A 27,804-nucleotide genomic window follows, 5' to 3' on the forward strand; every position below is an offset into this window, starting at 1 on the left:
CTCTGCAGGCCATGTACAGGTTTTTGGGAACACAATCTTCTTTGTGCATGGATGTATATTTTAATACAACTGTAAAAAAGGTAAAAGTCATTTTTAGCTCCTGGGCCATATAAAAACAGACACAGATAAAATACAGTTTGCTAAGCCCTGAACTAAATAAAAAGTGTGTGTGTGTGTCTTTTAAATTGGCTTTTGTTTTCCTCCTCCTCCTTAGCTGAGAGTCTGCAGGTGGCAGTGAAGGCTTCCCAGATGAGCGATGCATGCCAGTCCCCCGAGGAAGGTTGTGGAGAACCTGCTTTGCTGGACGTGCTCCATTCTCAGGACGCACCAGGATCGTCTACTGCTTGTAAGTGAGCGTGTGGCCTTCGCGGTGAGCCTGGGCACAGACCTGGAGCACAGAGTGGGCACATAAGATGAAGGCAGCAACTGTGCCCTGATTTGGAGGGTTCTGAGTGTATTCTTTAGGAAAAAATCTGAGAATAAATACGCAGGCCTGCTTTACCTAAAATAACGACGCTGGTGTTCCGAGGACCAGGACTTAGAGAGTGGCTGTAGGTGGTGCTGCCTAGCTGTAGGTTACTCAGGCAGGCAGTGACCTTCCCCAGACCCTGCCCTGCCTTGTGTTGGCTGTGACTTAACTGAATGCAGTCTTGCAAGAGCTTTTGCAGTTTTGGGTTTTTTTTGGAAAAGGGTCCCTGCAGTTCATTAAAAAGTAAGTCCTTTACCTTCATCTCATGTGGCCAACTGAGAAAACCAAACTCAGAAAACTAGAATCTAATGCGTGCATGCACACATGCAAGACACACGTACACACACACCCACATATACACACACATGAAATGTAGAAGCGCCAAAAGATTCTTGATCAATGTTGCTATACATTTTGAGGTCGGGATTCATTTATTAAACAGTGTTTCAGAAGACTTTAAATACAGAAAAATAGAATGTAGTAAGTTGATTTCAGTAATTTCTCAAAACCTAATCATATGTGTAGTTGTAAGCGAAATATTTAGGTCTCCAGAGGTTTTTGAGATAGAAGCACATGGTTTTCATTATATCCTGGTGACTAAAAACCTTACTTCCACCAGGTCTTCTATGCTCAAGATAAGATGTCTTTTAGTAGCTAGAGATTGGCGGATTAAATTGCCTTAGAATTTCTTTAACAGCATCCTTTGGTTAATTAAGAGATGAATGGAAGCAGTCCAGTTTTAAAATTTTATACATTTTTTAAAACTAGCACCAATAATTACTTTCCTCTCTTGGGTTCTACTTTATCTAATCCTGGGTTTCTATTTTCAGAATGTGCACATATGTTTTTCATTTCAACACAGCCCAGATTCGTCCGGGGAGTTGTACTGCCCCGGGTGATTTCCTTTTTAAAGAAGAACCTCAGTATGCCATTGAGGAAGTTCTAGCTAAAAATACGAGTAGGGATCTGCCGCTCTCAGCCTCAGCCCAGGGACAGCTGGAGAGGCTCCGCTCAGCTCCGGCAGCTGCTCGAGCACAGGCCGCACCCACCTCCATCAGACCGGGCCGTCATCTCCCCTGACATCTACTAGAACCATCCAGAGCCCGTTCCCAGCGGCCTGATGTCAGGGTTCCTGTAGAGGAGGGGCAGGTTGGTGTTCAGTGCTGGGGCTGGACTGGAACACAATGCTACCGGAGTTTGATGCTCCTTATAGGGTTGATAAGGGTGAAAAACACTTTCCTAAACAAAAAGTCTGTAACTGGATGGGTTAGTCCCATGACAGGCTTCAAGGACTGGGTCCTTCTAAGTCAGGCCCATGTCAGTCTGAGATTACAGACCAAGAAAGACCCTCTGTTTTCAGTTCTCAATATACCTAATCAGGTAGACAGGTAAATCTACTTCCTGTGAAATTATGAAGACCCTCTTGTCTGTTCTGAAAGAGAATACAGGAGCAGAAGGACCTGATCCGTTCCACTCTTCTTGCCTTCATCTGGCTCACCGTCAGCTTCTTTCCCTATCTGGTGGTCCTCATGTCTATGAGGGGGACAAGAGAGAGAATGGCTAATTCTTTGGGCATCTCTCTGAGAGTTAGGAATAGTATCCAAGGGTTGAACCATTTTTGAGTGCCAGAAAAAGCTCTACAATGTGTCCCTTCACTATAGAGGAAGCATTGACCAGCTTGGGCAAAATGAACTTAAATTTTAGCTGATATAATTTGAAGCAGTTTCTGCATAAACAAAAGCTTTTTCATAATAAAAGAGGCCTTGGGAATCAGAGAGGGCTCTCATTTTCCAGAGATCCAAGTATTTTTTAATTAATTTAAATAAAAAAGTATTTCCTTCTTCAGAAATAAAGTTCCAAGATAGTACCAAGGAAAAAAATTATAAATAGTGTCACAAATGAATATTTATTTCATGAGGTCCTGATTGGGCAGAGTTCCAGTGAAATTCTATGTGGGAAAGGGCTCTGGAAAGTCTAGTTTTAATCTGTGCAAGATGAACATGGTATAAATTTTAACTGAATTCACATGGGTGGATAAATAAATAAAATCCTACCATTGGAGATTTAATGGATGGAGTGAAATCTCTTTGGTACTTAAACATATTTCTGGGCTAAAAATATTTCTGCGTTTTCATACATTAAGTATATAGTAATTACAGTGTTTGTGAATTTAGAGCATAAGCAAGAATTGTAAGGGAAAAAACACACTTGGAAAGTATTGAAAATATTACTAGTAAGTTATTTGCAGATAAGGACAGCTTCTCAGTTTCATGACTCTGAGCTCATGCAGTTTTCGCCATCTTTACCTGCTTAGAAAGACATTTCATTCCTCCTGTTGGACGCCTCCCTCCCTTGTTTATGGCCTGCTGCTCTTGTACCAGCCCTGAAGGAGGCTTCCCAGACCTGTCTCCTTAGAGCTGGTCTGCCAGCCCTGGCTTTTCTTCTGCTGTGCCTGTTTTTATTTGACCCTCCCCAGGCCTCTTTTCCCATTAAGTGAATGTGAGATGCAGAATCCTACCGTCTTGGTACCACAGACATCACACAGACATCTCTCTGCCAGAAAGAAAGAAAAGTAAAAACGCTGGATGCCATGGGTCAGATTGGCACCTGCTAGTGTGTAAGCTCCCTGGGGGCAGGGACTCTGCACTTTACTCTGCTCTGTTTTAGCACCTCGTAGAAGAATGTTCGATACATGTGATGTTGTGATGTTTCTTACCTTGGAATATGTGTCAGCTGTGTGCCAAGGACCCGCTCCTCTGGCTGATGTTTGATGATGTCCTTTTTGTTTCTGTCTCAACGATGTGCTTCCAGCACTAGTCACAGAAGGGACAGGAGGAAGAGGCTGTTGGGATGTGGATGCCGGGACCCAGGGTGTGGGAACCGACCTGGCGGTTTCTGATGCGGGGGAGAAGGTATTGTGAACTGACTTGTTAGTAAATGGCACCGGTAACTTTGTGTAATAAAACAACCTCAGCTCCTGGTCTGTCCTCGGCAGTGAATAGTCTGCAAGTGTTTTCTGCATTGTTCTCCATTTCAGTATTCGTACTTAAACTTCCTACCTTTTTTCTTAAAATGTTCTTGCTTTTCCGATATCGTGTAGGTGTAAACCAAGAAACAAATGAAAAGTTATTAAAAAGATTGAAAACTCAAATGTTTATTTGTGTGTCTGCGCTCTTGCTTCTGGTCTCACTTTCCGCCCTGCAAACCTCCAGCTTTTCACCCAAGACATTGAGTACCTCTTGGCTGAGAGGTGGTCCTGGGCTTGCAGGCCCTTATGCAACCGGGTGACGCCAAAGTGGCAGAAATAATTTTGACTTTGAAACGTCCTGGCGTCTTCACTTCCTTTTGCCTTCCTCTCCTTTCTGATTGTTTTCCTCTCACCACTCTTACTGTCGCCTGCCTTTTGGATAGTCTTGTAGTTACCCTAATCAGTTTTTGCTTCGTGACATCACCTTTCCTTAGTACGTACTATACACATAGGTTACAACACAGTCTTTTAAAATGAAATTTCCTATTAACATCAAATGAAACTGAGATGTCGGAGAGAGATGGGGAATAAGAACATGATTCTGGGAGGTGGCTAGTGGGCCTTCCCAGGGTTATCTGGGCCCAAGAGTTACTGTATCTAAAATTGAATTAGGTACATTACAGATACCACAGTGTGTTAATGTGGGAAAATGACATCTGTCAGATCTTTATGTAAATTATGTAACATTTTGTATTTCATAGATATTTTTGTGTATATTACATATGACTGAGAAATCAAAGATATTGTAAGAGCCATAGAAAAGATGGCTGTGATTTAGTGTTTTTTCAAACTTCAAAATGAATATAGTCATTAGATTTCACTCCACTTGTTCTGACTGTAAGCTCTCTAAGTTCTTTCATCTTAAAACATTCCTGCTCTTCTGCTGTTTTCAGGGCAAACTTGACTTTCAAGTCTAGTTTCCAGCTGCTTTTTTTGTTATTAGAGGAGGGAAGTAGGGGAAGGGCTGATTAGTTTTGAATGGAAAGCTGAGGTGGCTTCCACCCCTAAAGTCCTCCCCTTCCATGATTCAGTCCCAGGTAAGAGAGGAGGTGTCCAGGTTCCTCTCTGGATGAACCTACCTGGAAAATTTTGCCATTAATAAGACATTTTGAGAAATGAATTGACCTATAGAGCAGAATCATTTGAAATCACACTTTAAAGAAGTATATGATGGCTGTTTTGTAATTATCTTTCTTAATATGGTAAGGTTTTAAAAGAAGCATTTCTGAAAAAATTTTTCAAAATTTCAGATTTGTAACCCAAATGTCAAAATATCCCATGTGTAAAGCACCTAAATGCAGCTAGGCACATTGCCCACAAGGTGGCGGGCCAACTCCATTAAAAAGATGACAATTCAAAATTCCTGTCTCCTATCAAGCTTAGTGGGTCTTGGGAATAGGTGACTTCATGTGGCATAATCCAACTAATTTCTGTGTTTCTAATTTTTATAGAGTATAAAAATTATGTCCCATACAATCTTCTTACAAACGCAGTGGAGTGTAGAGCAGGGACAAAACCAGAAGAGTGGAGAGAACTCCAGAATTCACTATGGAACGGGGAGTTCTCGGCTCTTGTTACCTTCCCGAGGGTGGGGCACAGCTCTAATGAATAAGCTGCATCTCCTTTCCCATCATTTGTCCTTCCCCTGTTCAAGATGCTGCTTGGTAGTGAAAGCTTTCATGGGCAGTGTGGGGTGAGGAGTGAGGGGGTAGGGAGAAAAGGCGGGCTAGCTCATCACAGTGGCCTCATCAGCCTGAACTAATTGAATGTAACAAGTTTCATGTTACCTGAGAACTGTTCCTTGAGGTTTGATTTAAAGCTGCTCAGACAAGACCACAGGTGGTGTGTAGGCGGCTGCAGGCCCTTGGGAGGCAGCAACTCTGAGGATCCCCGCAGTGTGATGTGTGGAGGACACAGTGGCTGCTCACTCTTTATCTATAGTATGGCATGTGCGTGTCCATTACACTCCAAGCAGCCCTCTTAGGTTTGCAGACACAGCACTGAATACACAGATGAAATCTTGCTACTCCTTGGCTTGCATCCTAACGAGAGAAAAGAGACAGTGAACAAACAGACAGATGTTGCATTCTGAAAACTGGAAGCCCTCACTGTGCACATGTGCTCTCAATGTGTGCAGTGGAGACGCAGGGAGTCAGGTAGAGATCCACCCTCCACCCCCCCAAGGAGCACATGGTCTCCTGTGGCCTTGTTCACAGCCTCTGCTGCCAGGGCTTCTCCTAGGTGCCCATACCTGGGCCCCAGGCGCGCTCAGCGGGAGGATGCCAGCCGGCTGAGTGCTGTTCTTTGCACTGCCTCTGGGTCTGGTTTCTCCTCCCAGCCAGCGGCAGTTATGACTTCCCAAATCTCGAAGTGAGTTAGAGACTGGGCATTGATGACCTGTAGTTTCCAAGCCTGGCCTCCAGGATACAAGCCTGGCCCGAGAGACTAGCCTGGGTGCAGAGAGCACCATTTACAACATGGTGTGCATGAGGTACATGTGGTCACTTTGAGCCTGCAGCGCTCCCCGAGCATCTTCCCTGGGTGTCTGTCTTAAGGGAGGGCTGAGTGCATCTGGAAGGAAGTGGCCGTGCAGCTCAGATACCAAGGCTGTCCAGGGGGGACTCTCTCTCATCTGGTGGTGGTTGAATTCTATACACTTGGCTTTCTGGGAGGAAACAGTCACTATGGAAGAGTTTTAGAGCGAGAGCAGTGATTTCCCTGAGGTCATAGACTGTGGAACAATGCAGTGCAGCCTTTTAAGAGTGGAGTGAGTGTTCATTTTCTTTATGTTTTTATGTATTTTAGGTGGAATATAGAAGTTTCCCAGGTTCTTTGCAGTCAGAGGTGAGCTCTGCATACCTTAAATATGTCATCATCCTTTCTTTGTTTGTGCATAATGAATGCTTTTTCAAAAATTTGACACTCACAATCTTATTTTTCAGATTATACAAGCAATACAGAATTTAACTCGTCTCTTATATAGCCTTCAGGTAACTATGCTCTGACCCTGTGAATGTTTTCCCTCATGCAATTCACTTTATTTGATGAGTCCCAGACTTTAAAATTTAGAACATTTGAGAGGTAATGAATGATCTTAAAAGAACACCAACCCTCCACCTCTACCCCAAGTGTAACTCTGCTGATGGTTTGAGCTTCACCTGGTTTTGTAATCACGAGGCATCACCATTACTGTAGTTTATATACCATTCTTCTCTGAAACCATAAAACAGTTCATATCTTTAAAAAATATTGATGAATATGATCTGGCTGGAAGTTTGCAATGAAACTCTTAAGTGAGTGTAGTATGACTTCACATTTTCTGGTGAAAACTTAAATTCACACCTAAACTCTTTTCACTCCCACATGTGGCCTTAGGCCTTTGGGGCAGTCAGTAATTCACATGCTCCTCCAGTGTTTGCTTGGCTCATCCACCTCACATTTATTGAGTACCCTCCCCGAGCCAGGCACTGTGATGAAGACTGAGCACAAAAGGGCAAGTGGTCCACAGAGTCTACCATCAGATGGCTCCCTGTCTGTCCAGGAAAGACAGGCATCCTAAAAATGAGGGCTCGGGGGCTGGATGATCCCCTGAGTCCTGCATAAGAGAGGCGAATACATCCAACTGCTTAATTTGTGAGTTGAAAAATATTTTAAAATGATGTGAAAGCAATGTTTATAGACAAATTTATAGAAAGATCTTGATACATGTAAATAAAATGACTTGTGATTCTGTGGAGAGAATTACTGTTGTCTGGGGGTATGTATCCCTCCGGTTTTTAAAAATCATTTTATGTGTACCCTCGGAGCCTGTACCTCTCTCTGTCATCAGTTGTCTCTATAGCACAATTGTTAATGGTTGTATAATATTCAGGTCTATGGGATTAATCCATTTCTCATAGTTTATGGCTTCCCTGGTGGCTCAGATGGCAAAGAATCTGCCTGCGATGCAGGAGATCCATGTTCGATCCCTGGGCCAGGAAGATCCCCTGGAGAAGGGAATGGCGACCCACTCTAGTATTCTTGCCTGAAGAATCCCATGGACAGAGGAGCCTGGCAAGCTACAGTTCAAGGGGTCACAGAGTCAGATGCCACTGAGTGACTAACACACACACACAGTTTATACTTTCCTGTTAATAATACCAGAGAGCACGTCTTTGTGCACTGACCTCTTTGAACATATCTGAGTGTGTCCTTAGGATGAATTACTGAAATCAGTTTTTGAGGTTTTTGAAAGACATTGTCAAAATAATTAGCACCCCTCTCTACTTCTCCTCAATTTAAAATAAGTCAAGGTAGCTCATGACCTTAATTTGCATTTTTTGGTTACTACTGAAATTAAACTCCCCCCCACACTGGTTTATTGTCATTCAGATTTCATATCTTAAATCTGTTGACTATTAAAAGAAAATTAAGTCTGATACTAAGTTTTCATCAGAAAAGATAGTCATCCTACATTGCTGTTTTGTTATTGAGTCAATACTTTGGCTGCATCAAGATGTCTTTGATGTTCTATTGATCATCTGCCTATTCTTGATCTAGTACCATTATCTTATCTATTAAGATTATTAAGATAAGTACCACTCTTTCAAATATCTGAATGTTCTTTCATAAAAGCTTTTAAATCACTCTGGCAAATTTCTTAAACTTATACTGAGAGAGTTTAATTAAAATATTACTATATTTATGAATTAAGTTGGGGAAAATTGGCACTTTGGCAATAATTGGTTCTCTTGACTGAGAATATGTTATTTTATGTTCTGTTGGAAATCTCTGTAATTGTCTTGATGTAGGTACTTTTTTTCTGCTAAATTTATTCCTGGATATTTGTCTCTGTTCCTATTGTGAACAGAATATTCTTTTTTTCATTATGTTTCCCCAATATCGGTTGCTGGTATAAATACAAGTATTGAATTTTTTTTTTTTTAATAGGCCAACTCATTGAATTTTTATTTTAGCAGGGTTTTTTTTTTTTTGACTCTTTGGAGTATTCAAAGTAGAAAGTAAAAAATTGAAAGTAATGGTATTACGGCTACTCTTAAATAATTAAATTAATTTTATTTTCTTGACTTCCTCCTCTGGTTAGAAATTCTGAAATGTCTTAATAGTGGCCATAGTAATATTAAATAGTAAATAATAGTGGCCACCCTTGTCTTATTCAAGATTTAGTGGGACTACCTTTAATGTCTTACATTAGATATGTTGGTCTCGGGTAGATGTTCTTAGAGATTAATTTCTCATATAAAACAAACATTCTTTCTTGTACATTTTAACTGAGAAGGAACACAGCGTGAGTGCAGTTCGTTAACTTTTGGGAGATGAAAACCCTGAGTGTCCCAGCTGGTTTGCCCGGTGGAAACAACTCACAAGGTTCTGTCTGTCTAAGTGCAGCCCTCTGTGGATTCAAGGTTCAGAAAAGCTGGGTGACCTAAATGACCTAGTTTTTGCAACATTAGGTTGAAGCAAATAGCAAACTCTATAGTGTGTCCTCTTAACCAAAGCTTTTGAGCTGGCTTAAGGGTATGTGCTCTGAAAGATTTCTGTTCATGGCACAGTCATCTCCTTTGAAGCTGAATCTCTTCTGCATGATTAAAGTTTTTTACATAGCATTTTTGAATCAGATGAAAATGAAATTTGATCCCTATGTTAGAAGAATAGAGTTAGAGATGAGGTACAGGCAAGACAAAGGAAAAGACACACTTCAGCAGAGAAAAGTTGAGAGAGACAGTATATGTGTACAACTAAATTACTCTGCTGTACAGCAGAAACTAATACAACATTGTAAAACAACTATAGTTCAGTATAATTTAAAAAAAGAGAAAGAGAGTGAACTGGGAATTTTCCTAAGCTTGAAAAGTAAGTGCTGTTCTCTGTCTTACATGTAGACATAAACTTTAAATATGCAGATGAATATCCAATCTTCAGATTTCACCCCTATGCTACAGAAGAGAGTTGTTTTATCCCAAATGTTAAGTAGATGAAAAATACTTCATGTTAGTGTTTAATTAGTCTAATTGTAATCGTTACCTGAGAGTTACCATTGCCGGAAGTTTTGGCATATAGAATATTGGATTTGTTGGTTGGTTTGTTTTACTCTGCTGATGCCCTTAGGAATTGTTAGAATTAGCTGGTGATATACAGTCTACAGTTTGCTTTAGCCAGGTCAGCAGAGTCCTGAATGGCTTATTATTTCATATTTAAAGACCCAAGTTATTAGGACCTATTTTCAATGGTATCACTGTTTTCTTTATAATAACCACTGAAAGACATTAATCAAATACTCATGTGAATTTCAATTTTTAATTGATTTTCACATTTAGAAACATTTCATTTCAAAAGATGGATACATTTTTGAGTCTTGTTCCAAAACAAATACTAATTTAAAGTATACTTTAATTCTTTAATCTGCAAGAGTATAGGAAACTGCTGACTTAAAGAACTGATGGTCAAATCCCCACCTTCTCAGCACCTGTTACATGGATAGCTTTTTAAATTTTTAGGAAAGGAAAATGAGAATTTATCCCTTGGATGGTAATAATTTCTCATAACAAGTCACAGGACACACACATACCCAGTCTGTGGCTATTTTCAATTTGTTCCTTCTCTGTTTCTTTGTGCTTTCAATGGGAACTTGTGAAAATAAAAGCTTCCAAGGGCACTCACATTTTTTTGTTTTGTTTTATTTTGTGGAATCCTTCTAAAAGTTGGCAGTTACTTCCTGTGATACTGCCAAACTTTTAATAGGTAGATACCATAACTCAAAGACAATTTTTTTTTTTAATTTGGTTGGTAATTTCCTCTGAGTTTTAGAGTATCTATGTCTCTGTAATCATTCCAGCCTCCTTTTACCATTCTGTCGAACAGATGAATTTCAGCTTAGTGTTTTGTGCGTGACCTTCCTGCTATAATACAAAGAAACAACAGTAATGAGACTCCTAAATATGATATTAACTGCTATGATAAAAAAGATTACTTAGCAAAGCTTCCAAATGGTTGACTTTTGTATCTTCACATATGTCATATAGCTTAAGTAATTTCTGGTTGGAGACTCAAAAGGTACTACCAGATTTATATAGATTCTTAAGTTCTCCTGAATTATTGACTATCAAGACCTCAGAAGGATAATGTGGCACAGCACAGAAAGGCAGTCTTGTGAATTTATGGACTGAATTCTTACTCAGAACACTTGCTTAAATATTATCCAACAGCATCAACAAACCACATTTCCAAAGGAGGGAGAGAATATTCCTTTTGGGCTTTATTTCTTTTGTGTATACATCTCAGACTGTACCAGTAAGGAAATGCAGACAAGCCTGTCTGAAGTGCCAAGGCCAGTCTCGGGAGGTAACTTAGAGCAAGGGGCAGTGTTCAGAGAGAATCATTCGATCATACTTTCATGTGTAGAGGTGCTGCTAGCTCACTGTGTGGACAATACGGACGCCTTTGCTTTCTTGCCCTCTGCTTTGACAGGCCGCTTTGACCATTCAGGATAGCCACATTGAGATCCACAGGCTGGTTCTCCAACAGCGGGAGAGCCTGGCCCCGGGCCCCGCGTTCCGAGGCAGCCCCTTTCAGGACCAGGAGAAGTCCCGCAGCCTGGAGAAGCAGCGGGAGGAGCTGGCCGACACCCACAAGCTGCAGCTCCAGTTCCAGCAAGACCAGCACCGCTGGCTCCGCAGGTGCGACCAGCAGCAGCGCGAGCAGGAGGCCCGGGCCAGCCGGCTGCAGGAGCGCGAGAGGGAGTGCCGGGCGCAGGAGGAGCTGCTGCTCAGGAGCCGGGGCGAGCTGGACCAGCAGCTCCAAGACTACCAGCAGAGCCTGGAGCGGCTGCGCGAGGGCCAGCGCCTGGTGGAGAGGGAGCGGGAGAGGATGCAGGCCCAGCAGAGCCTGCTGCGCCACTGGAAGCACGGGCGGCAGAGCAGCCTTCCCGCCGCGTTTTCTCCAGGAGCCCTGGAGGTACGGGACTCTTGTGCTCGCAGAAGCAGAGAGTAAGACGGCTTCAGTCATGGTGGTTTTGGAGCCTTTGAACACACATCTGTCTTTTTGCTGCTCATGTAAGAGCTCGCAAGAGTTACTCGATGTGTAGGGAGCAAGAGCTGGGAACTTCCAGAGACAATACCCATGCATCTTGACATATGCACATTTGAAAAGTCTGGGTACTTCTGGATCATGGGTTCATGGTACTCATGATAGATGCCCTCGATACCAAGGGAAGCAATACAGAATTGCGTTGTCCCAGTTAGGCGAGTTTTGTCCTGGAGTCTCCCTGAGCGAGTGTGTTTCACGTCTGAAGACGGATGTGCTCTGGTCTTCAGAGTTCTGTAGAGATTTACCTTTCGGTGGATCATTAGCTAAGAACGTGCACAGGTACTGAATTTAACAAGTATACTACCTATTATTCCAAGCTTATTCTCTTTTTTGTAACTTTGACCTAAAATGAAAGTGAAAGCCTCTCAGTTGTGTCCGACTCCTTGGACTGTAATCCTTGGAAATTCTCCAGGCCAGAATACTGGAGGGGGTAGCCTTTCCCTTCTCCAGGGAATCTTCCCAACCCAGGGATCAAACCCAGGTCTCCTGCATTGCAGGTGGATTCTTTACCAGTTGAGCCACAAGGACCTAGTAAATTCAAAATCCATTTTTCACCAGTGGCCGTTAACATGAGTAGTTTAACGTTTAGTCAGAATAAAACCTTTGGAAAAGTTCCGTGTTTCATTTTGCACCCTCTTGAGCCACTCCTGACAATTTCATTTGTCCCAGGAGTTTACTTTTCTGTACTGTGTGCCCATAGATACTTTTTAATGATAGGATATAAAGTTGTAGAAGTTGATCAGCTTATAAGAATGATCTGTGTTATTTTCCTTTCTAGTTGGCTAAATTATATTTGTTGCAAATACCTTACTATACATGAATGTTTTCGACTTTTATTTAGCAAAAGTGAGAATGCTATTCCCTCAAAGTAGAAACATTTTAATGACAGTGAACACTACTGCACGTGTTTTTTCATTTGATTTGTATTTCTTTTAAGATATGCTATGTTTTGTTAATTGAAGTTTTTGGTACTGGCTTATTAAAAGAGGATGGGAGGAGGGAGTCAAGGGTAATATCCTCTACCATACTCATTAAAGTCTTGATTGCTAAATTCTGTTAGGAACAAATACTTTATAAAACTGGTGCAAATTGCTGAAGAAATTATTGTGTTTTTTCTTGCACAGGTAATGGAACTTAATCGATCTGAGACTTTACGTCATGAAAATTCATTCTTCATCAATGAAGCTTTAGTGCAAATGTCACTCAACCCTTTGAACAAACCGCCGCCACCAGGTATCCATCAGGATGCCGCTTACCCCCCAGGCATACCTCATTCTGATTTGGTAAGGACTACTGAAAATCAAGTAGACCTCAAGACGGACGTTTCTCAACCCTCAGATATCAACCATGAACTGTGGATAGCGGCTGGGGCCTGTCATCAGATACCCCCTCTCCACCAAAGCAGCAAGGATTCTTGTAAAAATGGTAATTAATACTTTACATGTCATCTGTGTAGTTTCCACAGGAAGCTGTTTCTCTGAGTGGTTGGCTCTTCTTTAGAGCAGATCGAAGTGGGCCCTGGAATGGAAATACATTGGTGCTGCTGAGCGGGAGTTTGCGGCATACACTTTTCTTTGGGGAAGTCTGGCTTCCATCGCTTGTGAGAATCGAGACAAGCTAGAGCATGGGTGGAGGGCTTAGAGGATGTCACCGAAATGTGAGAAGCAGACAGGGTTATCATATCTGTGGGTTAAATGATAACTTTCCCCTGAAAAGTGAAGCAACGTGATATTTATTCTTCACTGTAGACCTGACCACATCCTGATACATATCCTTGTTGACTCTCAGAAATAAAAGACAGGGACAGGGTTTGTGGTAGGGCTTTATTGTCTCTTGGGGCAATTTCCTACAACTTTAGTAAAGTCTTCTGTACTGCTGTTAAACACCCCAAATGAAACCGTTCACATCATCTGTCATTTTTTTTTTAAAGGTGTTGTGTCTCCTTAAGTACTTCATAATAACACAATTTGCTAATCCCATTGAAACATTTGTCACATATAAATGAAAGGCAGCTCGAGTTACCAGCTCCATGTGAATCCAAATGATTTAAATCTATGTCTATTATAAATTGTTTTCCGTGGGATATGAGGTAGGGAATGAGAAGAACTTGAAACCTCTCTACCGAAAAACAGATGGCATGCAATAGAATAAACAAATGGCTGGCCACATGGATGGGAAATAAATCACCGACAGCAAAATGTTTCAGAAACGTGGAACAAGCAGTGGTACAGGGACCCTCAGAATTGGATAGAGATCGGTTTCCATGCTTCATAGATGTGCTCAGCTTGTCTGGAGAGTAATTTGTCAGCAGCAAAAAGGTTTGAATGTGTCCAGCTTCTTGGAATTAGGGAGTAATAATTCTGACACTGTCCGGAGGTATGTCTATTACTAACCCAAATTGTATTAATTCTTCGCAGTGGATAATTCTTTACATTATTCGGTCACTGCTGTAACGTTTCTTGTCAACATATAAGAGAATGAAGTAGTTTTTTTATCATTTCAAATATTCTTTAAACAAAAGGGAAAAAAATGGAATAGTGAATTGAGATCTAAAACAGGGGCCAAATGTAGAAAATATAACCCCTCGAATATACTATCTTGCAGCTCTAATGTTGTAGAGACCATGCTGCAGAATGCCTTCTCCTGGTGCGGTTGCTTTGCTGTGTGCATTCATTAAGTTGCTATCTGCAGCGCTTTCTGTGTTGTCAGTGTGGTTTTGCATGCCAGCTTTGGGATAATTCAGAAACTCAGTTTGAGTTAAACCACATTCTGCTTTTGTTTGAAATATGTATTCCTACTTTTTCTGTATCTCCCATCTTTTTCTGTTGAGTTGTGCTTTAAAGTAGAAAGCTTTTAAACATTTGGCTGCCTGCTTGCAGGAGATAGAACATGTACTAAGGAAATAAACAGTGATTATATACAAAACCCAGTGTCTCCACATGTAAGGAATTAAATATAGCCAAGGAAAATGCTGAGAAAATGCGCTTCTGCTTCAGATATTGTGTCCAGTATAGGCCAAGGACAGTCAGAACATTGATAGAGCAAAATCAACTCTGGCCTTCCTCTCTCGGGAGCATCCTGGTGTGTGCAGGAAGGATTAGATCAGAAATGCAGTGTGGGCTGTTAAGCATTGGAGTTTTGCAACTAGTCAAAAAACTCTATTTATGTTGGTTTACTTAAGCATGATAAGCAGTTTCTGGAGGATAGAGAATAAAGTCAGAGATTAGGAGGAGGTGATAGGCAAGTGGAATGAAAATTGGATAGATACTCTTAAGAGGGTTGTCAGGGCCAGATAAAATTGTTCGAGCCATTCCAGAGCTTTCACGGTTCTCAGAATCGAAAGTAGCTCAAAATAAGCCGCTGATGGTGGTCTTCACTGGACTTTTTCTGGGCTTTCCTTGCATGCCTTTGGAGGGGGCAGGAAGGGGGAAGCGGGGCGGGGGGAAGCTGGAAGAAATCAGTCCAGGCTGTGCTGGTGGAGAGGGGCCAGTCCACATGCTGGGATCCAGGACAGTGCTGTGTCGGCGTCCCCCGCTTTCACACTTGCTGCTCTATCGTGGGGTGAGTGGCCATCAGGGACCACTGCTCTCACTGACGGAATTTGCCTCTCATGTTCTTGGCTGGTGTTTGTGTTAAACGTGCATTTAACTGTGGTTTGATGTCATCAGTGGGCTATTTTCAGGCAACTCCCTAAAGAATCATTTGCTCTTTTGTCTGATCTTGTGTTGGGTGCCTGAGAGCAGCTCAGGTCAGTGGAAACGCGAATTTGTGAATTTGGGGAACAGTAAACGTAGTGGAAGAACAATGGGTGTAAATAAAACTCCTGAACACGTTTAGCTGTGGCCCAGATTGGAATTTTCATTTTGGTCGCTCAAGCCGACCTCATCAGACGTTTTCCTGTGCTCTTTGTGTTCTGCTTGCCACTGATTTTTCGGTGTCTTCATCATTACTTCCACCGGTGACAGTTACAGGACACTTAACCCAATCTGAAGCCCTGTGCTAAGGTTTTGTGTGGAGAAATCCACTTAGTACTAGCAACCACCCCCTGAGATGACTCTGTTATTGTCTCCATTTGAGGGGGAAATGGAGGCAAGAGAGGCTCAGTGATCTGTCCAAGGCCAGTAGCTGGTAAATAGCAGAGTTGGAGATGCACTGGGAAGACGGGTTCTAGAGCGCACGCACTGAGCTGCTACATTGTATGTTGTTAATGTCTGGAGTGCTGTTTTAAATTCTCCTTTTAAAAGAAGCTGGAGTAGAACTAGAATAAATCCTGTTGTAATGTCTTGGCAGGATATTAATGCTGAAGGCCTAGTTCTTTGTGGTTGTCATTGCTTTTGTTCCTTCCTTCTTTTTTTTAATATTACCATTTGGAAAATATTTCTAAATCATTTGGATTGTGGTGGTCAATGCTTGCATGAGTTCTGCGGATTTTCAGATTTCATGAATACCCTTTAGCTTCACATTGTTCCCTATCGGACACATTTTCTTAAGGATCGTTTGTGTCTCCAGTGTTCCCTAACAATAGCCCTGTGTTACTGGTAAACATTTTTTAAGGTAATACTTTATAAAGAGTGTTACTTTTCAGTTTTGGAAGTTGTCTCATGAACAAAATTCTTGATGTTTTAACATTAAATTCAAATTGGTATTTGATTTTATTTATAGTCGAAGAGATGCTTGGCTTATGAACGTAATCCGCACTCTTCTGAGGGACACTAGGCAAGACTCCAGAAAATTTGAATTTCTTTAAACAGTGTAGTCCCTATAGGGCAATTGCTATATAAATGGCCCCATGAAATGCTTAACTGTATTACTCTTCTTAAAGGCAAAAATCAGCAAAACCCACCTTCTTTCTGTGCCGTTTTTTTTCCAGTTTTAGAATTCCAAAACTATTTACTCAGCGTCTCTGTTAGTTTATAGTTGTTGTTTAGTCACTAAGTTGTTCCCACTCTTTGCAACCCAGTGGACTGTAGCCACCAGGCTCCTCTCTCCATGAGATTTCCCAAGCAAGAATACTGGAGTGGGTTGCCATTTCCTCCTCCAGGGGCTCTTCCTGACCCAGGGATCAAACCCACGTCTCCTGCTGCACCTGCATTGGCAGGCAGATTCTTTACCATTGAGCCACCTGGAAAGCCCATAGTTTATATTTGCCTTTTCCATTAATCAACAGAGAAAATATGGTATGATAATTAATCTGAAATATTCTTAGTCTCCCCTTTCAGTTATATTTTTATCTGTACCTCAATATTTGCAGGTTACCGAAAAATTCCTTTTCAGCAAATCATAATTTTTCTATAATGTATATGATAAAACTTAAATTGAGAACCAGATTTCAGGCATTAGTCACATAGTTGACTTTGGAAAAAGAATAACTTTATTAAGTTTGAATTCCAGAAGAGTGTTTCCCTTTACTACATGTTAGAATTTAGTGCCCATCAAAATATTTTCAGATTCAAAGCATTGTATTCAGAATATTTCGTCTTGGCAGTGTTGTCATATTTTTTAAACACAGCTGTGTTAAGCTTTCAGTGACTTTTTTTTTCTGACATATGGAAATATAATAGAAAATTTCCAAATAAAAGCTATGCTGTAGTTAGTATTTAATAGTCTTTAAGAAGTGAGTAGGTGATAATTTCTAACATTTAAAAAATATTCTGTAATTCAGAAATGGGTACCTTATTTGTGTATTCTGTGTGAAAAGAAGCTTTTGCCAAAGACCTACAGGCGATTTCCCATCAGCCTGAACCTGGCACTAGATAGTATAAACTTCAGTGACAAAGAGGTATTTGAAAAGGTGGGTGTATTAGTTCGCTAGAGCTGACAGAATAATGGAGAAGGCGATGGCACCCCACTCCAGTATTCTTGCCTGGAAAATCCCATGGATGGAGGAGCCTGATGGGCTGCAGTCCGTGGGGTCGCGAAGAGTCGGACACGACTGAGCGACTTCACTTTCACTTTTCACTTTCCTGCACTGGAGAAGGAAATGGCAACCCACTCCAGTGTTCTTGCCTGGAGAATCCCAGGGACGGGGGAGCCTGGTGGGCTGCCGTCTATGGGGATCGCACAGAGTCGGACACGACTGAAGCGACTTAGCAGCAGCAGCAGCAGCAGCAGCTGACAGAATAAAGCACCACAGATTGGGTAGCTCAAAGAGAAGTTTCTTTGCTTGCACTTCTGGAGGCTGGAAGTCCAAGATCAAGATGTTGGCAGGATTTGTTTTTCCAAGGCCTCTCTTGGCTTATAAGAGGGTTGTCTTCTCCCTGCCTTCACATAGTCTTCCCTCTGTACAAATCTGTGTTCAAATTTCATCTTAAAGGACATCAGCCATGTTGGATCAGGGCATACGTTAGTGACCTGACTCATTTACTTCTTTGAAGGCTCTATCTTCAAATGCATTTTGAGGCATTGGGGGTTAGGACTTCAATATCTGAATTTGTGGAGGGGGTTACAATTCTGCCCTTAACACAGGATAAATTATTATTTTCTCTTTGCTATTTTTAGGCGCCATGAAGCTTTAATTAAAAAAAAAAAAAAACCAAAGTTGGATTGTAATTTAACTACAGTATGAACTTAAAAAAAAGAGAAATTTTTAAAAATGCAAAATAATAAAATTGTGATAAATATCTATATTCTTTATAGATATAGGTATGTGCTATCAAGCCTCTGTCAACACAGTGAAGGTGAAAGTGTTGCTCAGTCCTGTCTCACTCTTTGCAACCCCATGGACTGTAGCCCACCAGACTCCTCTGTCCATGGGATTCTCCAGGCAAGAGTACTGGAGTGGGTTGCCATTTCCTTCAACACAGAAATTAGGGCAAAAGATGTCTATAAATTCATTAGGATATTTTTCCAAACCTAGACCTTAATTAAATAGCTTTGGGAATTTTGAACTCTCTCTATGATTGGGAGAGAATCAGATGCCTTTATTTTGAATTGCTTAAATAAAACCAAATCTGAAGGGTTGAGAATATTCGTATGGCATGAAATTATTATATCTATATCTATGAGAGTTCGTAGAGGTCAAAACTGGGAAATTATTGATCAACTCTTTATCTTTTTTTCTAGAATCTTGGCTATCACTTTGGTTAACATTTTAAGGGAAACCATAATACTGCTTGCTCTCGGTCATCCGTGTCATGACAAGAGTATAAACAGCTGGGCTCAAAGGCTTAATTTTAATCTTCCTCACTGATGGGTGGAGGTGATTGACTTTCGCCTTCTGCGGATTTTGTACCAGGAATGGGAAACATGCCATTTGCTTGTAGAGCCTGGTGAGCCGTGGGTGCTGGCTGCCAGCTTCCTGATTGCATAGTTCTCTGGGGGCAAGTTGGCTGCGTGAGCCATCTGGGCCAGGGCCATCCCGCTGCAGTGAGCAGAGCCCAGCACACAGCAGGAGATCGAAACCAGCAGGTGGGTGGGTTCCCAGGCAGCCAGCCAGCCGTGGGGCTGTCTGTTCTTCCCCGCTGAGGTTCCAGGCTGGTTTGAACAAGCTGCTGAAGTGGGAGCCTACTCTGTGTGAAGGATTCCAGGGGTTAGGCCTGACCTTGGGTCATCCTTAGCTGAAATAAAAGAACACCCCACATGCATCTACGTACATACATTTATGTGCAGACACAAGTTTGTGGTCTATGGCTTGCATATTTGACCTCTGTAGTACAGTGTGGCTTTATTCTCAAAGTGATTAAGGGTTGGGTTTGGAAGGAAAGTTTGTAATCAATTTTGTACCAAACTGGCCTGTAGGATAAGGCCTGCTCCTGTCTGTCTCTGTGACTCCTGGGACAGTGATCCAAACTGGGCAAAGAAAAGCATCACACTTTTCACAAATCCCAATCTGGGGACTGTCTACTCCCTCATCCCTATCCATCCAACCATGAAAATTTCATTTTTAGGGCTTACTTAAGATGTTGGGTGTTCCACTAAGGACTGATGTTTCGTGTTTACCCAAGAAAAATGTGACCATCTGGTTCAGTGTGGGTGGCGGACTTTGCCTTACAGGACCACATAGTGAATGCTTGGGTCTTTTTCAGGCCATTGGTTTTTGTTGCATATAGTCAACTCTGCCTCTGTAGCTCAAAATCAGTCATAGAAAATACATTAAGAATGAGATAAACTGTGTTCTAGTAAAATTTTATTTGTAAAAAATAGATAGTCTAACTTGTTTTATCGTTTTCACTTAAATTGAGGAGGTTATATTCCTCCTGGCTTGAAATTAGTCCGTTGAAATTAGTAGTATAATCTTACATGGCACTTCATGGCATTTAAAACGCAGTTGAATTCATGATCTCATATGTCCTTTACAAAAACCTTGTGTGTTGGTGGTTGCTGTCTCTGTTTTTCAAAGACAACTTTTCCTTTTCACTTTCTATTCATTCAGTCCCTGTGAGCAGATGAATTTGGAAAAATGGGGTTAAGTGTACTGGATGGAATTAAGGCCAATGGATTGAAACCCAGGGAGACTTTTCCCCCAACTCCAACTACTTAAATCCTGTGATGGTGTTGAGGAGAGCCCCCTCTAACTATGAGGCTTATGAGAAATGAGATGCCATGGGTGGGGTTGGCTGCTAGAACCATGGTTCTAACAGTTTCTGCAAGAGAGCAATAAAACAGAGGAATCCATTCCTCTGCTCAGACATTCTGATTTGGTCGGACTTGAATGGGCCTGCAAATCTGTATTTCTAATGTTCTTCTTAGGTGGTTCCGAAGCAGCCATCCTGTTAGCTTTCCCTGAACTGCCAACCTCAGTGCTGGGCTTGATGTTAAAGAACCCCAGTTCAAATGTTAACTCAGGCTCCTATGCCTGCTGGGGTGATTCCTAAGCCTTAATTCCTCATTTGTACAAAAGAGAAGTGTTAGCAGAACTTAAAAAAAAGTGCCAAGCATGTTCTGGGTCCACTGAACTTCAGCTTTATCCCCACCTGGCAGAAATAATTCATTGTAATTGTGGTTCAGAGGTGGCTGCTGATAGAAATGAAAATGTCTCTTGGTGGCTCAGATGTAAAGGATCTGCTTGCAATACAGGAGACCTGGGTTCAATCCTTGGATCAGGAAGATCCCTGGAAGGAGGGAATGGCTACCAACTCCAGTATTCTTGCCTGCAGAACTCCATGGACAGAGGAGCCTGGCAGGCTACAGTCCATGCGGTCACAAAGAGTTGGACACAGCTGAGCAACTAACACTTTACTTTCCTGAATGACAGTAGGAAGCCAGTAGTTTCAAATACAATTTTTTAAAATGTAAATTGGGGAAGTTTTTACTCAGAATGGAAATATAATAGGCTATAAAGGGTTAGCTCCTCTTCCATATTGGCCTAAGAAGAAGTGTTTGTTAGTTTATTACCAGAACTATCTTAGGGAAAAGTCACAGCATTTTGTTTCCCTTTGTTCCTCTCTGTAGAGAAAGAAGTTACATCAGTCAGCCATGTTTTCAAAACCAAATGTAAGAGACATTTGGCAACAAGACTGAACATCTCAATTTGGGATGCAGAGCTTCCATATCTACAGAACACCCAACCCTCACTGGCTGCATTATATAAATGGTTGCATTACATCAATATATCCCCAGGAGAACTTATAGTAATAATTGAGTTCCCTGAATAGGCTTTCCGCCCAGAAAGAAAATGTTAAGAATGCCCAATAGGAATATTATGGTTTAAATCATTTTCCCTTTTAAATTTAAAAATTGTGTTCTGGTTTATGACCTTAATTTCTTTTTGAGTTCAGTTATCCTGAATTGATTTGTTGTTGTTAGTCCTGGATAAACTGAGAAAAATCAAGGCTCATAATCACCAGGAAGCACCCCTTATTAGCACTTCTCATAATTTGAATCAAAGACATGTGTAATCATTTATTAGAGAAAGGCAATGGCACCCCACTGCAGTACTCTTGTCTGGAGAATCCCATGGACGGAGGAGCCTGGTGGGCTGCAGTCCACGGGGTCTCTAAGAGTTGGACACGACTGAGCGACTTCACTTTCTCTTTTCACTTTCATGCATTGGAGAAGGAGACGGCAGCCCACTCCAGTGTTCTTGCCTGGAGAATCCCAGGGACGGGGGAGCCTGGTGGGCTGCCGACTATGGGGTCGCACAGAGTCGACTTAGCAGCAGCAGCAGTAATCATTTATGTAAGGACTGCCTGCCTCACTGTAGAAGCTTCAAGGGCGCGGGGAACTCCATGTACCTTCTTTGTTAATTGCTCCATCACAGGCACCAAGCACACTGTTTGGCATGACGTGAATGAAGGAGTCAAGATCCACACTCTTTAGCAGAAATGAAAGCAACGTTTGGCTTGACTGAGGCATTGAGAGATGTTGAGGAAAGACAGCAGACGTGTGAGGTGTGATGGTAGTTAATACAGACGGACTAGACAAGTGCTTCAGGATAGCTGCCTGGATTGAGTGAGTTTGAAAACTTTTGTCAGGTGGGTGTATGTAAGATGGCATTTTTAAAATGTCAGGATAACTATATGATTGCTTGCCTTAAATACTTTTCTGGATGCTAAGTAGCACACTTGAACTAATACCAAGTCTGGGACATGGTGAAGGACAGCGAAGCCTGGCTAGGTGCAGTCCATGGAGTTGCAAAGATTTGGACACAACTGAGCTACTGAACAACTTTTTTCCTTCATTAATGTTGAAATAAATTTGTCTTCGAATGTATAGTCTCACTTTTGAGTTTGATATAGGTACTCTTTGTTCAACTCTGGAGAACATCTTTTCCTTTTTCCTTTTAGAATATTGTACGTATAGCCCCAGATGAATATGTGTAGCAAATGAAAGCTCAAAAAGTTAAAACATCTTCTCCATAAATGCCTTAATTTATTCTAAACAAGTGGAACTGAATTCATCCCTGTCATTTTAGAAAGACGGCATGTAAACAATTTTGCATTGAATTGTTATGTCAGTAACAATTAGTCAGCCTATCTGTTCACTGGGGTATTTCTTTTTAACCATAAAGTAGCTCGAACACCAGTAAATTAAACATGGGCAGCTAGCTCAGCATCAGTGAAACACTTTCTTAAACCTTTTTCCTTCTGCTAAATCCTGTTTAACAGTCCAGTGTATCTCCCCAGGCAAAGCCATTAGTGTTTATTTCATTAAGTACACTCCTAGAATGTGAACCAGTTTCCCTACCACCACCTTCTGCTCATCAGCTTTAAAATATTGCCTGAAAGATCACATATTTATTATCAGATCAGGACAGTCGCTCAGTCGTGTCCGACTCTTTGCAACCCCATGAATTGCAGCACGCCAGGCCTCCCTGTCCATCACCAACTCCTGGAGTTCACTCAAACTCACGTCCATTGAGTCGGTGATACCATCCAGCCATCTCATCCTCTGTCGTCCCCTTCTCCTCTTGCTCCCCATCCCTCCCAGCATCAGAGTCTTTTCCAATGAGTCAACTCTTCGCATGAGGTGGCCAAAGGACTGGAGTTTAAGCTTCAGCATCATTTCTTCCAAAGATATCCCAGGGCTGATCTCCTTCAGAATGGACTGGTTGGATCTCCTTGCAGTCCAAGGGACTTTCAAGAGTCTTCTCCAACACCACAGTTCAAAAGCATCAATTCTTCGGCGCTCAGCCTTCTTCACAGTCCAACTCTCACATCCATACATGACCACAGGAAAAACCATAGCCTTGACTAGATGAACCTTTGTTGGCAAAGTAATGTCTCTGCTTTTGAATATGCTATCTAGGTTGGTCATAACTTTCCTTCCAAGGAGTAAGCGTCTTTTAATTTCATGGCTGCAGTCACCATCTGTAATGATTTTGGAGCCCAGAAAAATAAAGTCTGACACTGTTTCCACTGTTTCCCCATCTATTTCCCATGAAGTGGTGGGACCAGATGCCATGATCTTCATTTTCTGAATGTTGTAGTAATCTTAAAATTAAATATGATCACATCTTAAGAAATATATCCATTTGCTGTGCCCCAGACAGACTGAGAACACATAGAAAGGCACCTATGTGTTCTCAGATAGTCAGTTTCCAGAAACAGCTGGCTGAGGGGGTGAAGTCTTGTCCTGTTGTTCTGCTCAGACTTTGAGCCAGATGATAAATAAGCCAAGGCTGGGTTTTAATCTGTGGCGATGCTGATTTGCCATGGTAAATCACTGTAGAGTTTGTTTAGAGAAGGGGCCGGGGTACCCGTTCTCATCCTAAGCGAGATATTAATTCAATTTAGTTTGAAATGTTAATGCTTGGTTTGAAGGCTTACCTAAGGAAAACTGTGGTCTTGCAGAGGTTCCCAGTTCTGTAGGATAGGACTCTGAGCCTTTTTGCTAAATACTTTCACAGTGAGACTGTGCAAATTTAATTATTTTCATGGTGACTCTTCCATCGCTGTCTTTTCCATAGTTCTCTTTGTGCAAATTCCATTATACACTACAGCTTTTTCTTCCTAAAACATAACATGCTGAATGTTGGGATTAATTATAGAATATTTGAATCATCTGCCAAAAAATACAGGAGACTCTACTGCTCAGGTGTATTGAGGTCCTTTTGTAAGGACTGTTGCTGTAAGGCATTGGAAGAAGCATTTACAAGCAAAACATTGGCAGAGCTTTAATTTTATTTAATGACCTGCTTCCTACCAGTGATCTTGGCACCCTGTGCAGTGATTTGCAATCAATTAATCACACAGGATGTTGTAACACTGCAGTAAGGGCCTTGCGCTGTAAGAGTCTCATAAATCCGCCAGCAACAAAAAGAGGAACTCTATGCTCAAAGCCCTCTCCACGCGAAACTCCAAATCAGGAGGTGATTTTAATGCTCTGTTTTCTAACATGTCCTCAGAAGCCTCAGTACTCCCTTGTAGGTTCTGAATTTTGATTGCTGTCTCTCAAAGACGGTTTGGGGTGTCGGTTTAGGAGTCTGTAAGGGTTCAGTTTAGACCAGTCATTTAGATGGGTGGGATTCTTTTTTTTTTAATAGAAAAAACACAATTATTGCAGGACAATTGCTCTACAATATTAGTTCTTCTGGATTGCTGGAAAAAACTATGGGTTTGGTTATTTTCCCTGAATTCTGGGCAATCGTGCTCAATTGTAATAGGTTGTATTTTTCAGAGTATTATAGGGGATGATTCAGAAAGGAAGCATGTTTTCATCCTGGGGATACACTGACATTTGCTAGAGGCAGATGGCAGAAGATGGGATGGTGAGATATTAGAAGTCACGGAGAAAGAGACTTTACATACTTGGCTTTGCCAAAAACTTCTGGAATCTGGGTGTTTAGTATCTTAGGCTTGTATTCTTGTCATTTCAGACGCACCCGTGAAGTTGGGCTATGCTGAATCTTTTTTCTTATTTTAGCATAGTAAATATGGAGCCATTAAATATTCTTAAAATTATATAAGCCTAAACTCTTGGATAGATATAGGTTGTGTTTTCTTGACTTGTTTCCATATGGCTTTGTTTTGGGGATGTTCTTATAACAAGAATATGGAATTGTGTAATTCTTAATGTATATTCCATCTGATTAAAATGGGACCTTCTTTTAAGAAGCTAAAGCCTTTTAGAGCTATATCACTTCCAGTGAGTACATTCAACTTCTGACTCTTGGTGAATTTATTCCTACCAAAAAAAGTCATCCTATTTTTGATTACTTGTAAATGTATCCAGATTGGCGTGATAGATTATACACAAAGCAGAGCTCATATTGTATTTTTAGGTGCTTGATGCTTCTGTTTAGCATGAGCTCTAAAATATACCCACAAAGTTTTGCATGTGCAGACTACTTTTCACTGGCACATAAATTGGAAGGAGAAAGCATAAGGATCGTTTGGGCCAAAATGTGATGGTCTGTTAGTCAGTGTGTAGTCATGAGGCCCTGTCCTGCATCTGGGCTCCAGTGTGAGGAAGTACGGTCACACACTGGTGTGTCCCCGAGGATTGTGAACTGAACCCCATCCCTCTTGAAAGGAGAACGCAGCAGGACTGCAAGGGAGAAGGCGTGTCTGGCTGCCTTTTAGGGTGCTCCACTCAACTACCTGCAAAGATTTTTTTTTTAATTTAGTTATTTTATGCTGAACAAGCAGCCCGAGGTAAAGCATTGTGAAAGATCAGATACTGCATTTGTCTTTAATGAGCTCCCTGTGCTCTGAGCTGGGTATGGACATGGGAGAAAAGCTTAAATCTGAACTGTGTAAGTGAAGTACTGGGAAAAATCATGTTAAAATGATCCTACTCAAAGAAGTTAGCGTTGCTCCTAATAAGACTATGGAGGAGTTTTTGCACATACTACTGCCAGTGAGATAAACTATTTCATCTTCAGATTAAAATATTTCCTCTTCAGATAAGAGATAGAGATATTAATACATAGAAATAGTGGATAGTTTTTAGAGATGATGATGATGATTGTTTTAGATTATTGGCTAACTTTGAGAATGTGTTCAGGAAAATTTCAGAAAATGTATTTCATGAAGGGCTTAATTAAATGACTGATGTAACCTAGACCCAGAAAAAAAATACTAGGGTGGAAACCTGTCTAGCAATATCATTTTTGACCACAACGATCAAGACGAGACATACATTCATATCAGGAGAGTAGGTGATGTGTAGTTGTCTATCATCAGAGATGAAAAGATAAAGAATCTTCCTTCTCCCACTTCCTAAACCGAGTTTCAGCAAAAACTAGACTAAAATGATACTCTTCCAATGTAATGAACTTAAGGTACGGTTTCTGGTACTTCACTGTTAAATGAGGGGTTTGAATGAATGAATAAATGAATGATTAACAAGTGAATGCATGAAGGAATAAACTTGATTAATATTGAACAATGGAGCTGAGTGGCAGAGTGAAGATAGCAGGCCTGGGTTAGATTCCAGCTCTGTCATTTACCACCTGTGAAAACCTAAGCAAGTGTTTAAACTTGGTCTGTTTCAGTGTCCTCATCTATTAAATTGGACTTTTGATACTATCTGCTTTGTAGGAGGATTTTATAAGACCAAACATGTAGAATTCTGAGCACTTTGGAAGTTCTCAGTAGAGAAAAGGTATTTTCAGTAGACATAGTTATTGTCACTGTTATCTTTTAGCTTAAAGGAAGAATAAATCATTAGGAAGAGCGATCAGTCATTTCAGCCACTAGGTTACTTCCAAAATAGCTGCTCTGGGGACCGGAAGGACATATTATGTCTCGTTTGAGTCTTATCTAAACAGACACTTCTCAAAAAATGTTCCATAGAAAGTTCCCATAATCAGATGATACTGGGAAGTGGTGGTTTGGAGACTAAACAACTTCTTCAAAACTTTCATTGTGCTTATATGTACTGTGAATCTCCAAAAGTGGCACTTCCCAAACCTATTTAACCACAACATCCTCTTCTCCAGCCCAGAATCTTGCAGGGCTACTATTTCTTAAAATACACTAGGGGGAAAAAAAAAATAACAGTGATGTAAGTGGGTGTTGAAATAAATTCAATGTACATAGCACACCCTTCATTTTTTTCCCCCCTTAGGAACAATTGAAATCCAAACAACATATCCCGACATGATTTACCACGTGGGCTGTCTTTTGAATACCCAATTCAGCACAATGAATATAAGATGTAGCTTTGTTTAGCCCCGAGGCAAGCATTTGGGCCTGCGAATAAGGGCTTGTGTCCAGTACTTAGGTCTTTTTTGGGTCACATTTCTTGGACTTATTCAAATATACCATGTGCTGAAATTAGTCATCGCTGATGAAGCCCAGGAGGTTACGTGTTTGGGCCTGAAGGCCTGCTCTGACTCTGAACTCTCTGTCTCATCGCATGCTGCTCTGTCCCTCCTCTCTGTGGTCCAGCCGTAGGAAGTTCCTCCACTTATGTGAAAGACCCCCCTGCTTTTGTATATCTTTCCTCTGTCAGGAATATCCTCTCCTCCACCCTTTATTCCCAACCTGGTAAACTCTTGTTCATCTTTCAACACCCAGCTCCAGGGGCACTTTTTCCAAATGTCTACCCAGACCTTCCCCTTCTGGGTTAGGAGTGCACCTTGCGATTCTGTAGTGTCCAGTAGATCCTTGTATTACTTTCCACCACATTGTGTCACGTGTTTTCCCTTTGGAAAGTTCCCTAAGTTGCTGTATGTTGTTTGTTTGAGACATTTACTTACATCAAATGCTCTGGCATTAACTCTATTATTCATTTTTGTGGAAAGAATGTCAAGGCACAGAATACTGCCATCATTCTAGAAAGCTCCCTTATTCTTCTTACCAACCAACCCTCCCTCCCAGAAGCAGCTACTCATCTG

General features: G+C 41.3%; 1 protein-coding gene across 8 annotated transcripts in view; it reads left to right on the forward strand.

Moving 5' to 3' along the window:
- The window catches only part of ARHGEF28 (Rho guanine nucleotide exchange factor 28), a 345,798-nt gene that overhangs the window by 298,127 nt on the left and 19,867 nt on the right, over positions 1 to 27,804 (forward strand). For all 8 annotated transcript variants that reach the window (XM_070357593.1, XM_070357587.1, XM_070357588.1 and 5 more), the window contains 6 exons: positions 215 to 346; positions 3,281 to 3,381; positions 6,303 to 6,341; positions 6,440 to 6,487; positions 10,965 to 11,450; positions 12,707 to 13,007. In XM_070357593.1, coding sequence (XP_070213694.1) covers positions 215 to 346; positions 3,281 to 3,381; positions 6,303 to 6,341; positions 6,440 to 6,487; positions 10,965 to 11,450; positions 12,707 to 13,007 — 1,107 coding nt within the window. The remainder of the gene's footprint in view (positions 1 to 214; positions 347 to 3,280; positions 3,382 to 6,302; positions 6,342 to 6,439; positions 6,488 to 10,964; positions 11,451 to 12,706; positions 13,008 to 27,804) is intronic.

This window comes from Bos mutus, chromosome 20 (assembly GCF_027580195.1).
Source record: "Bos mutus isolate GX-2022 chromosome 20, NWIPB_WYAK_1.1, whole genome shotgun sequence".
Classification (NCBI taxonomy): Eukaryota; Metazoa; Chordata; class Mammalia; order Artiodactyla; family Bovidae; genus Bos; species Bos mutus.